At 52.4% G+C, this 12,228-nt stretch overlaps 6 protein-coding genes across 6 annotated transcripts; 2 read left to right on the top strand and 4 right to left on the bottom strand.

The window, feature by feature from the left end:
• Positions 1-965: 965 nt before the first annotated feature.
• On the bottom strand, positions 966-1,310 carry K489DRAFT_412680 (uncharacterized protein; the record flags this gene model as incomplete). Its single annotated transcript, XM_033607958.1, has 1 exon — positions 966-1,310. One exon carries the CDS (start codon positions 1,308-1,310, stop codon positions 966-968), a length of 345 nt encoding a protein of 114 aa, XP_033457057.1.
• A 414-nt stretch (positions 1,311-1,724) lies between these two features.
• K489DRAFT_373220 (purine and uridine phosphorylase) lies at positions 1,725-3,408 on the bottom strand (the record flags this gene model as incomplete). The annotated part of the gene is made up of 6 exons (XM_033603406.1): positions 1,725-1,846; positions 1,904-2,001; positions 2,044-2,512; positions 2,573-2,980; positions 3,027-3,111; positions 3,136-3,408. 6 exons carry the CDS (start codon positions 3,406-3,408, stop codon positions 1,725-1,727), a joined length of 1,455 nt encoding a protein of 484 aa, XP_033457056.1.
• A 1,356-nt stretch (positions 3,409-4,764) lies between these two features.
• K489DRAFT_404014 (uncharacterized protein) lies at positions 4,765-5,769 on the top strand (the record flags this gene model as incomplete). Its single annotated transcript, XM_033607108.1, has 1 exon — positions 4,765-5,769. One exon carries the CDS (start codon positions 4,765-4,767, stop codon positions 5,662-5,664), a length of 900 nt encoding a protein of 299 aa, XP_033457055.1. The 3' UTR covers positions 5,665-5,769.
• A 540-nt stretch (positions 5,770-6,309) lies between these two features.
• Positions 6,310-7,197, top strand: K489DRAFT_404013 (uncharacterized protein). Its single transcript, XM_033607107.1, has 2 exons — positions 6,310-6,754; positions 6,824-7,197. The coding sequence occupies exons 1-2, from the start codon at positions 6,522-6,524 to the stop codon at positions 7,023-7,025; spliced, it is 435 nt and encodes a 144-aa protein (XP_033457054.1). The 5' UTR covers positions 6,310-6,521; the 3' UTR covers positions 7,026-7,197.
• Positions 7,198-8,044: 847 nt separating this feature from the next.
• On the bottom strand, positions 8,045-9,105 carry K489DRAFT_404012 (uncharacterized protein; the record flags this gene model as incomplete). Its single annotated transcript, XM_033607106.1, has 3 exons — positions 8,045-8,297; positions 8,584-8,650; positions 8,758-9,105. Coding segments are annotated over 3 exons (668 nt in total), but the record flags the coding sequence as incomplete, so codon positions are not given.
• Positions 9,106-9,165: 60 nt separating this feature from the next.
• On the bottom strand, positions 9,166-11,080 carry K489DRAFT_344193 (3-dehydroquinate synthase; the record flags this gene model as incomplete). Its single annotated transcript, XM_033602314.1, has 3 exons — positions 9,166-10,126; positions 10,202-10,642; positions 10,704-11,080. The coding sequence occupies 3 exons, from the start codon at positions 11,078-11,080 to the stop codon at positions 9,520-9,522; spliced, it is 1,425 nt and encodes a 474-aa protein (XP_033457052.1). The 3' UTR covers positions 9,166-9,519.
• Between the last annotated feature and the right edge of the window lie 1,148 nt (positions 11,081-12,228).

The raw sequence follows: 12,228 nt of genomic DNA, 5'->3' as shown, positions 1-12,228 counted from the left end.
CACAACACCTGTGTCAATACGCTCTAACATATCTGGGGTGTAGACCAGAATGCCAGCTTCCCATCGACCGCTCTATGTCCAATTTGGTCTCATCTTGTAGACGCTACCATCGATTCCGTCCTCGTGCGAAATCGTACCTGACTGATCGATCGCTTCGTACAGATACAATACATATTCATTTCCAGACTTATCGGTCTTTATCGATCGCTTAGAAGCAGCTCTACTGCTGACCTCGATCTTGTCTCAAATAAACCAAGGTTGCGCGATCCCGAGCGCTGCCGCTGTAGACGTTCATCATATCGTTTTCGAACCTCAATTGCTAAGTAATGCCGCTGGCCGAGAACTCCCGAAAAACTATTCTATACGCCTCCGTAATCTGGCTTAACACACCTGTCCACACTAAGGGCTATAAAACCACTGTGGCCTACAGCGCCGGTTGTTTCGTCTGTACGGTTAGTTCTTATAGATTCGCACTCTGCGTATGTACATCCGATTACCGACAGTCCTTATAGAATTTATATCAACGCGATACAAGGATGATTAATTCAAATTTATTCAGGAGTATAACCTTAGATTAACATGAGAATGAATTACATAGAAGACTTGGCTTTAGAAAGCTACTAAGGTCAAGAGCGTTTCTACATCTTGCGCATCAACTTGCTAAGTGCTACGGGACTCTCTCTGCTCCCTCTCTTCTAAGACGTCTTCGACGGTATCGCACAGCCGTCGTCTATATGTGAGATGCCCTCCCTTGCTTGCTCGTTGTAAAGGCGAGTTGATTGTTAGCGCAAAGATGATAAGGATCGTTTCACGGATTCTATACGGTCCAACGGGATCCAGGACAATTTCTCGTATCCACACAGCGCTCGCAAGTACATCTCCTCCGCCTCCGCCATCTTGCCTTAGTTCTTGTACAGAATGCCGAGATTGTTGACCGTGTCCAGCGTCGACGTGTGCTCTGCACCCTATGCCTTCTTCTTCCTACGTAGCGCCCGCAGGTACATCTCCTCCGCCTCCGCCATCTTGCCTTGGTTCTTGTACAGAAGGCCGAGATTGTTGACCGTGTCTAGCGTCGACGTGTACTCTGCGCCCCATGCCTTCTCGTACCCACCCAGCGCCCGTATGTACAGATTCTCTACTTCTTTAGACTTTTCCCAATCCGACAGAAAGTATGCGACTTGGTGACATTCTTCGGCCTGCTCCGCTTCATCCGATCGATCTATTCCTACTCTCGTCCCGATCATTTTCGCATGTGCAGCTAGCCGAAGGCCTAAGTCTTTCCCTACTCCTTGACCTACCGACTCCGCCATCCTTGCTACAAGTCCTAACGCCGCTGCTATGAATTGTTGTGCTGTGAATTTGTCCAAGCTATGCAGACACTATGCATGTACTACCGGATGTATCGTAGGCGCTCGATCCGCGGCGCTCATATTCACCATCGAGTATTGGACGAGAGTTCCGATCGAGTGCTAGAGGGAGAGCTTCGTCGTTGGCCTAAGGACTGCTTCTTCGTAAGGCCTGTGCTGTGCTTCGTCACTTTGCCCGGCTAGTACTAGCTCCGCCCAAATGTCGCCGTAATAGAGGAACGCCTATAGATCAAGCAGCTGTGCTGCTAGTGGATCTATGCCCTTCACTTGTTCGTACGACATCGTCCACGTCGTCAGCACGCTCCGTTCGCCGTATTCCTGTAGCGGAAACTGATCTTGATTCTTTATCAATGCCGTCTACGTCGTATTATAATGCTCGAGATAGTCCGTAATACTCATCCCGGTCGTGCCGAGATATGCTCCTGCTTGAGCGAGCACGAGCGGCAGACCGCCGAGCTTAGGCAGCAATTGATCGATGTCTGTCTGTCATACATCAGTAATCGTAGTCGCTCTACGGCGCTGCCACACCCACGTACTCGTTACCGCTTCATTTGCGCGAGTTTCGACCATCTCTTTCGCGAGCTCATCGTCGGCAGTATCTAAATGCAGGCTAGCCTTTGGCCGTTGCAATCGTCTCAGACGCGTCGTGATCAAGACGTTTCCTTAATTAGTATACGGTAGGAACTCGTGATAGTCGTATGCCTGGTCATCCTTCGTCTTGCCCTGCCAGTCGCGGTCGACGTTGTCAATCACTAGCAACCAGTTCGTGTTGCCCGGGGACGACAACCATTGCCGAAAGTGGTCGACCGATTGCGCGACGTCCATCGGTACCGACGATGCATTCGTAGGCGTCGACACCCGCGAGCCTGCGCTGGCCATCGATCGCTGCAGAGCGTCTTTGGACGACCCGTCCAGCCAGAACACCGCGCTGAACCGCTCCGCATTCGTCTCTGCGAACTTGGCGTACAGCTGCGTCTTGCCCATCCCGCCCGTGCCGTGCACCACAAACACCCGCTGCTGTGCCGTCCGTGTCGATGTGATTGCGAAAAACTCGGTGAGATGCTGCATCTCAACTTTGCGAGGCACAAAGTATTCCGTCGTCGGGACACCTTGTAGGCTGAACGGGACGGAGAAGTCATGTGGTGCTACTACATCCGATCAACAGGCATTACAAAAGCTGTTTGAAGCATCACTCATCTACATACCTGTCGCTTCTCGCACGGGGCGGATTTTTGCAACTTCGGTGGCGGGCATCCACAGTAGCAGCTCCCGTGCGTATGCCGCCGCCGTCGCTGCTGCATACGGCTGCCATCGCTTGTTCTTGTGCGAGTCGGCATAGTCGCAGATCCCGCGGATCACAAGACACGGAAACGAGTCCATCAAGCCCGCCGCTTCCATCTCAAAGCAGATTACGCCCTCCTGCTGCGCGATCTGATCGCGCGTACGCCCATCCTTTATCACCACGTTTCCTGAAGCAATATTGCCGTAATGCAGGTGTGTGCGGCGGCTTCGGCGTGCTGCCCGCTGCACCGTACGCGAGCGGGCGCACTGCATACATGTGCTTCCACCTTCGTGATCATAGCTAGCTTCGAAAAGTTCGTCGTTGTCGTCGCCTTAATGTCCCAGTCCGTCGAAAGACCCCGCCGGCCTCGGTCTTACCAAAATCCCACTGCACTACTCCGCCATGCTGGCCGTTCGGCTGGCTCACGACCACATCCCCGAGCCGCACGTCCACCTCTTCGCTCTACACCCCACCTGCAATGCCTACCATCAAGCCGATGCGGATCGGAAAGCTGTGAGTCATGTCGCGGGCCACTAATGCAGCAGATACGGTGCCAGTCATGCCCGCCGGGAGGCAGGCAATAACCACTCCGTGCGCACCGATCGTTCCGAAAGTATAGTCGCTCTCGTCACCTGGAGCAGGCGGTAGGCGTTCGTGCTTGTCGTCAAGCATGGCGATGGCTGCAGCTTTCTCAATCGCCAGCGCGCAAACGATGCCGACAGTGTACGCCTCACGGCCACGGACGGCGTCTGGTACCATGATGATGTTCGCGGATGGTGATCAGCAGAGACGCGAATTAATGGAGACGATGAGCAGTCATGTCGTAGTCAGCGTTCGGGAAAAATAGCTGGGGCTGCTCGCACACGTCCTCATGAGAAGAATGCTGCTGCACACGTTGTGCCGCAAAGGCGAGACGCCATGTGCAGTGGCAGACCGGTATGGGGCTGCATATGTCGCATGTATGACCTTGGTTTGGACATGGATTGAGCGGGAAAAGCAGGTCGCACAACACATCAGGTGACGAAATGGGGGTGGACGTTGTCGAAAGAGGCACCACGATCTGCGGCTCGATGTGCGAATTGGCTCGAGTCTGATCGCACCACGCTACGAGCTGATTTTAGTACCCTACAAACGTGAGGATGACCTGTCTGGATGACAGGCTTTGTAGACCACAGTAGTCTCCGAGCCTTCGATGTAGACAGGTGTGTTTGGCCAAGTTACGGAGGCGCATAGCATGGCTCTTCGGGACTTCTCGGCCACGGGCATGACTCAGCAATTGAGATTCGAAGACGATATCTGAACGTCGACAGCGGCAGCGCTCGGGATCGCGCAACTTTGATCTAGTAATGTCCCTCCCGGCGTCGCGAGCCACCCTGTGTAACGAGCCACCTATGAAGATTTCCATCGATAACATTCAGCAGCACAGGTACGTATTTGCTTCATCATATCCGGCTTGTAGAGTAGAATAACAGCATTCTGTCAATCATTCCGCGTCGAAATTGGGTTTGTCTTGCGAGCACCGTGATTAATTCTATTCGCGTGTAGAATCCGAGCTCCTTCGTCAGTCGCTATCTTGAGATGCAAATAACCCTAACCCTAACCCTAACCCTAACCCTGACTCTGACTCTGACTCTGACTCTGACTCTGACTCTATTAAGCGTCTGTCCGGGTATCTTCGACCATAATTGTTGCATGGTCAAGACGTATTCTGTGAAAAGGTTGATTCAATAACTAACTACTGTGCACTTCGAAATAACATGTCGTGTCTGACTCCGCCGGTTACAGCAGCTACGACTGTCCAAGTCGCCTTGGACAGTCGTAGTTGCGGGCAAGTGCAGCCGGCGGTGACGAGGTCGACGACCCTTCTTCCTCCTTGGAGGGTACCGTAACAATAATTCCCTTAACTAAACCGGACATGACAATCTAATGAACCCTCCTAAACGCCCTACGGGTTATCCGCTAACTAAAAAATCATATCTAACGGGAATATCTAACCGGCGGGTGAATAGTTTGGGCGTAACCCTAACTAACCTCGGAAATACTTGCTAGTTCTTACTTTTAGAGACGAAATTTGTATGGGTTTCAAACATTTCAGGGCTGAAAATATGTGCTCTTATGTTAGAATTGCAGGAGCACCTTTTCCTGGTTGCAGACTCTGGCGCGATTGGCGGAGCAGTCAGCGTGAATCCGTTTCTCAAAACACACTTTGATCCGCTCTTTGCTTGTCATCATGTGCTTCACCTTCCATCTGACAAGAAAGGTCTCCAGACTGACATCAGTCGCTTTGCAGATCTGATCAAGCTTCCATGGGCTTATAATGGTACGCAAATGGACGCTGCAGCGAGGCAAGCCTATGCTAGACCTGAGGCTTCATGGAGAAAGATGCTTATTACGCAGCCTCCTGTTGCGCATCTGGACTGGTGGCATTTTTGGAAGTCAGATACCAATAGTGGTTGGTCCCGCCACGAATGTACTGAAGTCGTTACAATCGGCATGCTTTGGGACTGGCTTAAGGCCGTACTCATACGAGAGTGCGATTCGCAGATCGTCATCTTTCCCGGCGGCTGTGCGCTGCTAGAAGACCCATCTTCCAGCCCCTCGGAGACAACCTGGGCCCGTCGTGCAGCAGATATCGGTGTCGCTATCACCGACCCCAACATACCTAGGATCAAGATCACGACGCATCAATCATGGCCTGGCGAAGGACCTTCTGTGTTCCACCGCTTCAATATGCAGCGACGAGAATGGGAAGAAGTCATGCCCGAGCACCAAATTGATCTTACAGCAGCACAGCAGAGACGAGCTATTCGGTTTACTGGTGAAGGCACTTGGTGGTTGATTTCTGATTGTCAGCTTGAGGGAAATAATGACAGCTCAGGCCGGTGGTCGAAGAGCGATGCATTTCAATGGATTGCAATGCGCGAAGTTACACGCAGGTCGGGTGGAGATGGTGCTCGTAACATGGCCGCGAGAAGCCGGATCGCATCAGCACTTGAGCAGCGCTTAAGTAATTGACAGCAAAGCTATTAAGAAAAGTCTATGCACACATAACGCGCACGAGCTCGAGCACGCGAACATCTCAACTAGCGACTTTGTAGGCAATGCTGAGTACTTCGACTGACGAGCGGGCCCGAACTTGCCTCGGGCGTTTCCACGTTACACAAAATCGATCTCGTCGCTGCTTTATTGACACGTCACCTGTAGTACAAGCCTCCCTCTTCTGATAATCTAAGCACGGTGTGAAGAGGATGGCCGTGAGAGCCATGTCAGCATTCACGGCGCCCGCAGTCCCACTTTCAAAAGAATTTAGAGCGTCTTACTAGGTGAGTTGACACCACGTCAACTACAAACGCATCCACAGGCACTATATCGTGGGAGTCAGGATCAGCTCGCAACAAAACCAATTCGGGTTTATTATAGCCTTAGCAGCTTCTGACCTCAGGCGCGTTAGATTGGTGCCTGCTAGAAGACTTCGTTACGAGGATCGTCTCGTCCTCCGACCCCTTCCCATTCTCCCAATAAGCCCTAAGCCGGATCGCATTCGCACCCGGGCTCCGAAACCTGCAGGTGCATCCCAAGTAGCGCCAAGTAATCCGGCAATGCTAATCGCCCGTATAGCTAATCACAACTTCACCTTTGCATTAACACTCTGTTATGATAGGCCACGCGATTGGAGGCACTTGCATGAGCAGCAGCAGCAGCAGTATTGAACCGGCCGAGATCGCCGGCTCATTCTCAACTATGATCTGTGGCCCAGTGCAACAAAAAAACATAAAATGGTGCTCTCCTCCAGTCATGGGAGTCTTCTGACCAGCCTATACCTCTGACCTTCTTCCTTCGCCCGCACTCTTCAACCTTCTAATCCCATCAAAATGAAGTTCACCGCCCTCATCGCATCAGCCGTGATGGCCGCCAGCGTAAACGCCTACACCGAGGTCACGCAATGGAGCGGCTACAACTGCGGCCGTGGAGATGGGTTCCGCACCTCTTACCTCCACATCTACGGCGAAGGCGTCTACATCAACCGTGACCGGGGCGCTCGTTCAATCTACATTGAGCAATATGACGCCAGCCCCCCGACCTACTTCTTCTCTGACTTCAATGGGTACGTCGCTCATGCTTTGAATCAGCAATGTTCTGTTTCTCGACGAGTGTGTCTTCTGACTTTCTACAGCGGGGGATTCCTGATTCATGGCCTTCGTACTTTCGCCTGCTATGTCTGGAGCGACGAGGGCGCATTGTCCATCGCCAGCCCTTACAACGGAGGCCGGTTCAAGCGTGCCGAAGCTCTCAATATGACTGAAGGTCTTGCCGTCGAGATCGACGAGCTTCACCTTGGACTTGGAGGTGCTACTCTTCTTGACATCGAGAATTGATGTAAGACGCGTCCCGTCCGAATCGACTTTGAAGAAGACCATGAAGGAGCACAAGCATGACTCATGGAATGAGTGTAAGAACTCAATGCAGGGGCGTAATTGAGGAACAGGAATCTTTACTTTGATGCTTTGTGTAATGTGCAGAAAATGACAAAATTATTCGAACTGTGGCTCTAAAATTACAACAGCAACTGCTGTGATCATCTCATGGGAAGTGACCGATATCACTGAATATTACAGGAATACGAGGAACAGAATGCGCTGGACGAGGTGATCAGCCGGTGATGTGCATCTCACGATGTGAATATAAAACGACACAGGTCTGATCAGAATTGGCTGATCAACAACCTCGGAGATAGTGCCGGCCGGGCAGTATTGCGGAGCGGAGTCAAAACTTTGCGACCCCTCGCTCCCCTGGATCGCCTGGAAGTGCCCTCTACGACATTTCCCAGGGCAGACCATCCCACCTTCCGACTTCCAGGCCTGAAAGAAAATCGGCGCCCTAACTCCGTCACATCATTCCGGCGCCGTCGGCCCGGCGGGCGGTCGTACAGTGTTTGATCGGCATGAAATAAGGTTTTCTAGAACGCTCGGGCGATGCACCGTCTTAGGGTTGCAGATCAACTTGGATTCTGAACAATCTTCGGGATGTCCCGTACGATGTTACGCCTTCTCCTTCATCACGATAGATCCTGGCTGATGTGCATCGGGCGCTCGCTGTTCGGGCATTTTGTCGAGAATTTGGCTTCGGGGTGCATTGGGCGCGTCGTTCCCTGCCTAACAATGGTCTGACCATTGAGACCTGACTCAAACAATGTATGTCCGATGGGAGCTCGCGCTGAGAGTTTCGACGCGGGAGATGCCGGATGCAGAGCGTAGGCCACACTTGAGCATTATTCATAGAACTACTGCACACAAATATGGACAGGATCCTCGGGCAATCGAACTTGGCGAAACGATCCCTTTGACAACATAAGCCGGACTGCCAGAGCCTAAGCAGCATCCTGGGCTCTGCATCTCTACAAGGACTTCACAGGCGCATTCCCATCTTTGTCGCCCGATCCGTACTTGCGAACAGTCTCCTTGCCGGCAGTCTTGTCAGCCTCGAACTCCTTCGTTCTCTGGTCATTCACATTATTCGAGACATTATTGGTCTGCCACTTCTTATGAGAAAAACCCATATCCTCGTGAGAGTAGTCCTTGGCGTTGGCGGCGTACTTACAGTACTTAACGCGGATGAAGTCCGAGTCAATGGCGGCGAATGTTAAGCACCTATAGAAGCCCTCCGTACTCCGTCCTCAGGATGCGTCGTCGATAGGAACGAGAGATGGATATATGCAACATATGACAGAACAAGAAGTATGATGGGGGATGATCTATATGACCAGCCTACAAGACGTGGCATGAGTACCGTACCAACGACTACATCACAGTCGTGAGGCCTTGTGCCATATGCCAAGGCAAGCAATCACAGGACATCCGCCGCCTTGACTCCAATGCCCTGAAGCACTTCTCATGTTGCACGACATCTAGCGACCTATCTGCGCAACTCGCTCACGACGACTCTTCGAGGCAGGAAAGAAAGCGCCGCGACCCGGCATCCCCACCCTGATCTTCCCGAAGGTCTGTATATATCGCGTATGGGTTTACTCGCTCAAAGGAAGTATGCAGTCCTCATCATCGCATGAGAATTGCGCAACCTATGTATCCCGTGGGCTGTAGGGGTACGTACACCTGGGCATGTATCTATCTACAAGGCGCGACAGCTTCGCGACTTCGGCCTGCCGTGTATATTTTGGTAGAGGAGCACGCCCAAGGCGTGGGATAATGATGCGATGGCCATTGGATGTTGCATGGCGAGCAGGGGACGACATGGCAAAGCGCCTGGCTGCAGGTAGGTGTGTGGTCTTGCAGACAGGCGGGCAGGAGTTGATTCCGGGAGGAGACATCAGTGGCGGTGGACACCTTCGATCTCCTCTGAAGTACTGATGTGCCTGAATGCAGTGGTACATGTATGTGGATGTGGTATATGCACAGTAGATGTGGTGAGGCGTGTCATCCCGTCGCGACCATGGCATGCTCCTAAGAATGGGCTGGCGATGATGACATTTCCTGCAGCCAGGCTGCAAAAGAGCATCGGGGCCCCGCTTCCCATCAAAATTTCATGCAGACTGACCCCGCGTGTTTCGAGCTCCACGCGCCGTCCATGATGCTTTCTAGAGCTTGGGAGGTTTTCCAAAAAAAAAAACAAGGGTGGGGGGGATTGATTGCACGCGGGCGACGCGTCTCGCGTTTTTGAAAGGAAGCATACCTGGGTATTGATGAACCACCTGGGCAGATCTTTTGGTTGAATCGCCTCTACAACTTCACGTGTAAATACATGAAATAATGATGATGTCATCAGAATCGAATAAATAATTTTTTGAGACTCATTCTGAGAATCGGGCAGCCTGCTACAGCTTTGCAGACTTGGAAATATCTAGGTGTTTCGCACTCAGCAGCACTCGTGACCGTGCTCGTCAACGCGACCGGTGGGGCTGTCAAGTGGTGAATCGTGCTTCTTGCCATTGACGCCGTTGACCGCGAGCGGCTTGTGGTCGGTCGTCTGGGTGTCGTCGTTGATGACGTAGAGCTTCTTCAAGCCCTCGCTGAGACCAGCCGCCTCGCTACCCGCAGTAGGCTTCAACTCGTTGAGGGTGTATCCGGTGTCACTTGCGTCGACAAAGGCTTCGAGACCCTCTCCATTTCGCGGGTAGCTCTTCATGATCTCCTTGTGCTTGCGCAGGGCAGCGTTGAGGTCCTCTTGAGTGACGTCATTGAGGAACTCGCATGAGCCGAGAGGCGCGGGAACGGCGGCACGAAGCTTGCCGTCACGGGTCTTGAGGATGGCCTGAGTGGCCTTCTCGAGGATGTCTTCGTCGAATTGGTGGTGGTCCATAGTCAAGCCGGCGCGGGAGAAGAGGTTCAGGATGCGCTTGTGGTCGGCATCGGGAAGATGGCCGCGGATGTTTGCCAGTGTAGCGGAGTACGCCATGTCGATGGAAATGGCGTGGCCGTGGCGGAGCGGGACGTCAGGTACAAGCTCGTGAAGAGGAGACCAGCTATTGTTCACGTCAGTTCATCATCATTCGTCATATCCTCAACTTGTGAATGATTCTTTTGTCCTTGGTACTTACGTGTGGCCGTATGCAATAACACGGTCCAGACCAATCTCATGAAGGTTGGGAGTTTCGAGCTTCAACATCTCGTGGATCCCGGCGCGGTTGATGGTGTCGGCAGCCTGCTTGACCTCGGCCGAGGCATCGTCGGTACGACCAAATCCTGTGCGGATAATCTCCTCGCAGTACTTGTCAAGCAGGTCGAACGTGGGTAGATGCGCGCACGAACTGATCTTGATCAATTCAGCGAAGCCGTTGCGGATCTGCGCCTCGGGGAGAGTTCGGAGGAATGTGAAGTCGAGGAAGGTGTGGATGGGAGCGTGGTAGGCACCGAGTCTGTTCTTGTAGTTGCCGTAGTTGACGGCGACCTTGATCGAGACTGAAGCATCAATCAAGCCAATGACGGTGGTGGGAATACGGATGAAGTTGGTGTTTCTGCGGTATGCAGCGCAAGCGAAGCTGCGTTTGAAGATGATTAAGCTTTTAATGTTCTCGGCGCCAAAGATCGACATCAACGTACCCAGCCACGTCAGTGACAAGACCACCACCGATGACCAAGACCGGCTCCTTTCGGTAAATGCCGAACTTGTTGAAAGACTCGACAAGAGAGAGGAAAGTGTCAATGCTCTTTGCCTTCTCTCCGATCAAAGTTTTGTGTACTGCCAGGTTTATGCCGTGGTGGTCAAAATACTTCTGAATCGACTCGCCGTAAACGTTGAAGATGTTGGTATCCATGACAGCCAAGCATCGCCCCCATTTGCGGTAGCAAGCAGCGAGGTCATCGAGTTTGGGATCAAAAATGTTGTCGATGAAGGTGAAGTCGTATTCAATCTTCTCGTAACCTGCAACGTGGAAGCCCTTGGGCGTCTCCTCGACGGTGGCCTGGAGATCAGACATCTTTGCAGATTTGGCGAGTCTCGAAAACGAAGATGAGGCAGAAGATGGAGGAAGCGACGAAGAAATGTTTGAACGAAGGATGATGCGCGGGAGATCAAAAAAGTTCTTCGAGTCAATAAATACTCGGTCTCGTACCTGTCTGATCATCAATGCGCGTATCCGCATTCAGCAGACGACGAATGACACCACTCCGCCGGCACAGCATCGGACTTTGCTCGAGTATTAAGGCAAGACACGGGACTCCCAACCAATGGCTGATCACAGACGTGTGGAGTGATGCCATTGTCGTCCAAGGTCTGTGTTGCGTGTGTTGTACAAAGCTCTTATTACGTTGCTATCCGCATATCTGGTGCATTTCATAGCCATGTTCCAATGCTTGCTGGCGTCAAGAAGGGTGCGCTGTTGGCCTCTCATCGAGGACGCTAATTAATGCAATGATGTCGTACATTGTATCGGAGAGGCATATTCCATCCCACCGGCTGCGAGCAGGTGGGAGCGGTGATGGGATTGGACCTGCGTGTAGGCGAGCTTGACGCGTTGCTGGAAAAAGCTGAAAACGCGACTTGGTAAAGAACGTCGAGCTTCGTGCCCCGCGTGTCGTCCTTATCGCACTGGACGGACTTGAGCCCTGTAATCAGAAGGGAGCGGACCATCCATCATCACCGCATCTAATCGCGTGTGATGAGAATCTCTCTTCTCATTCGGGTTCGCCAGACGAGATCTTGGATCAGAAGACAAGCGCATCACTTTGTGTAGATTAGGTTTGCACTCGTTCGTGATCGGCTTGCCGCCTTACCAAAAAGGCTTCCTGTAGTCATCATCATTACTACTTTTTGCTTGACCCTTGGCGAGCCCGTGCTAACGCGTTCAGTCCGAGTGCCTGGTGCCGCCTGGTTCAACCTGCTGCAAGTTGCGGACGAACTGGTTGCGCCATGGAGTTTGGCCGAAGACCATAACTTGACTGCATCGGAAAGTTGTGGCTTTTCGTCTTGCTCGCCCCACTAATACCCCACCTCATCCGAGACAACGCCTAGGCGTGCTGCTGGCTGTGCGCATCTGTTGGGGATAGCTACATTGCGACCGAAGGCGAGATTCGAGGCGCCACACCTGTTCCTTGCTCTTAACTCGTGCCAGATTCGCGATGAAGG

Source organism: Dissoconium aciculare (assembly GCF_010015565.1).
Source record: "Dissoconium aciculare CBS 342.82 unplaced genomic scaffold K489scaffold_12, whole genome shotgun sequence".
NCBI lineage: Eukaryota > Fungi > Ascomycota > Dothideomycetes > Mycosphaerellales > Dissoconiaceae > Dissoconium > Dissoconium aciculare.
Note: the sequence above shows the minus strand (reverse complement) of the source record. Positions and strands in the feature narration are given on the sequence as shown.

Excerpts from the sequence above, each read along its gene's own strand:
- K489DRAFT_404013 (XM_033607107.1), top strand. The coding sequence starts at position 6,522 with ATGAAGTTCACCGCCCTCATCGCATCAGCCGTGATGGCCGCCAGCGTA. Across the intron at positions 6,755-6,823 it reads TTCTTCTCTGACTTCAATGG|CGGGGGATTCCTGATTCATG; the intron begins GTACGTCGCTCA and ends GACTTTCTACAG.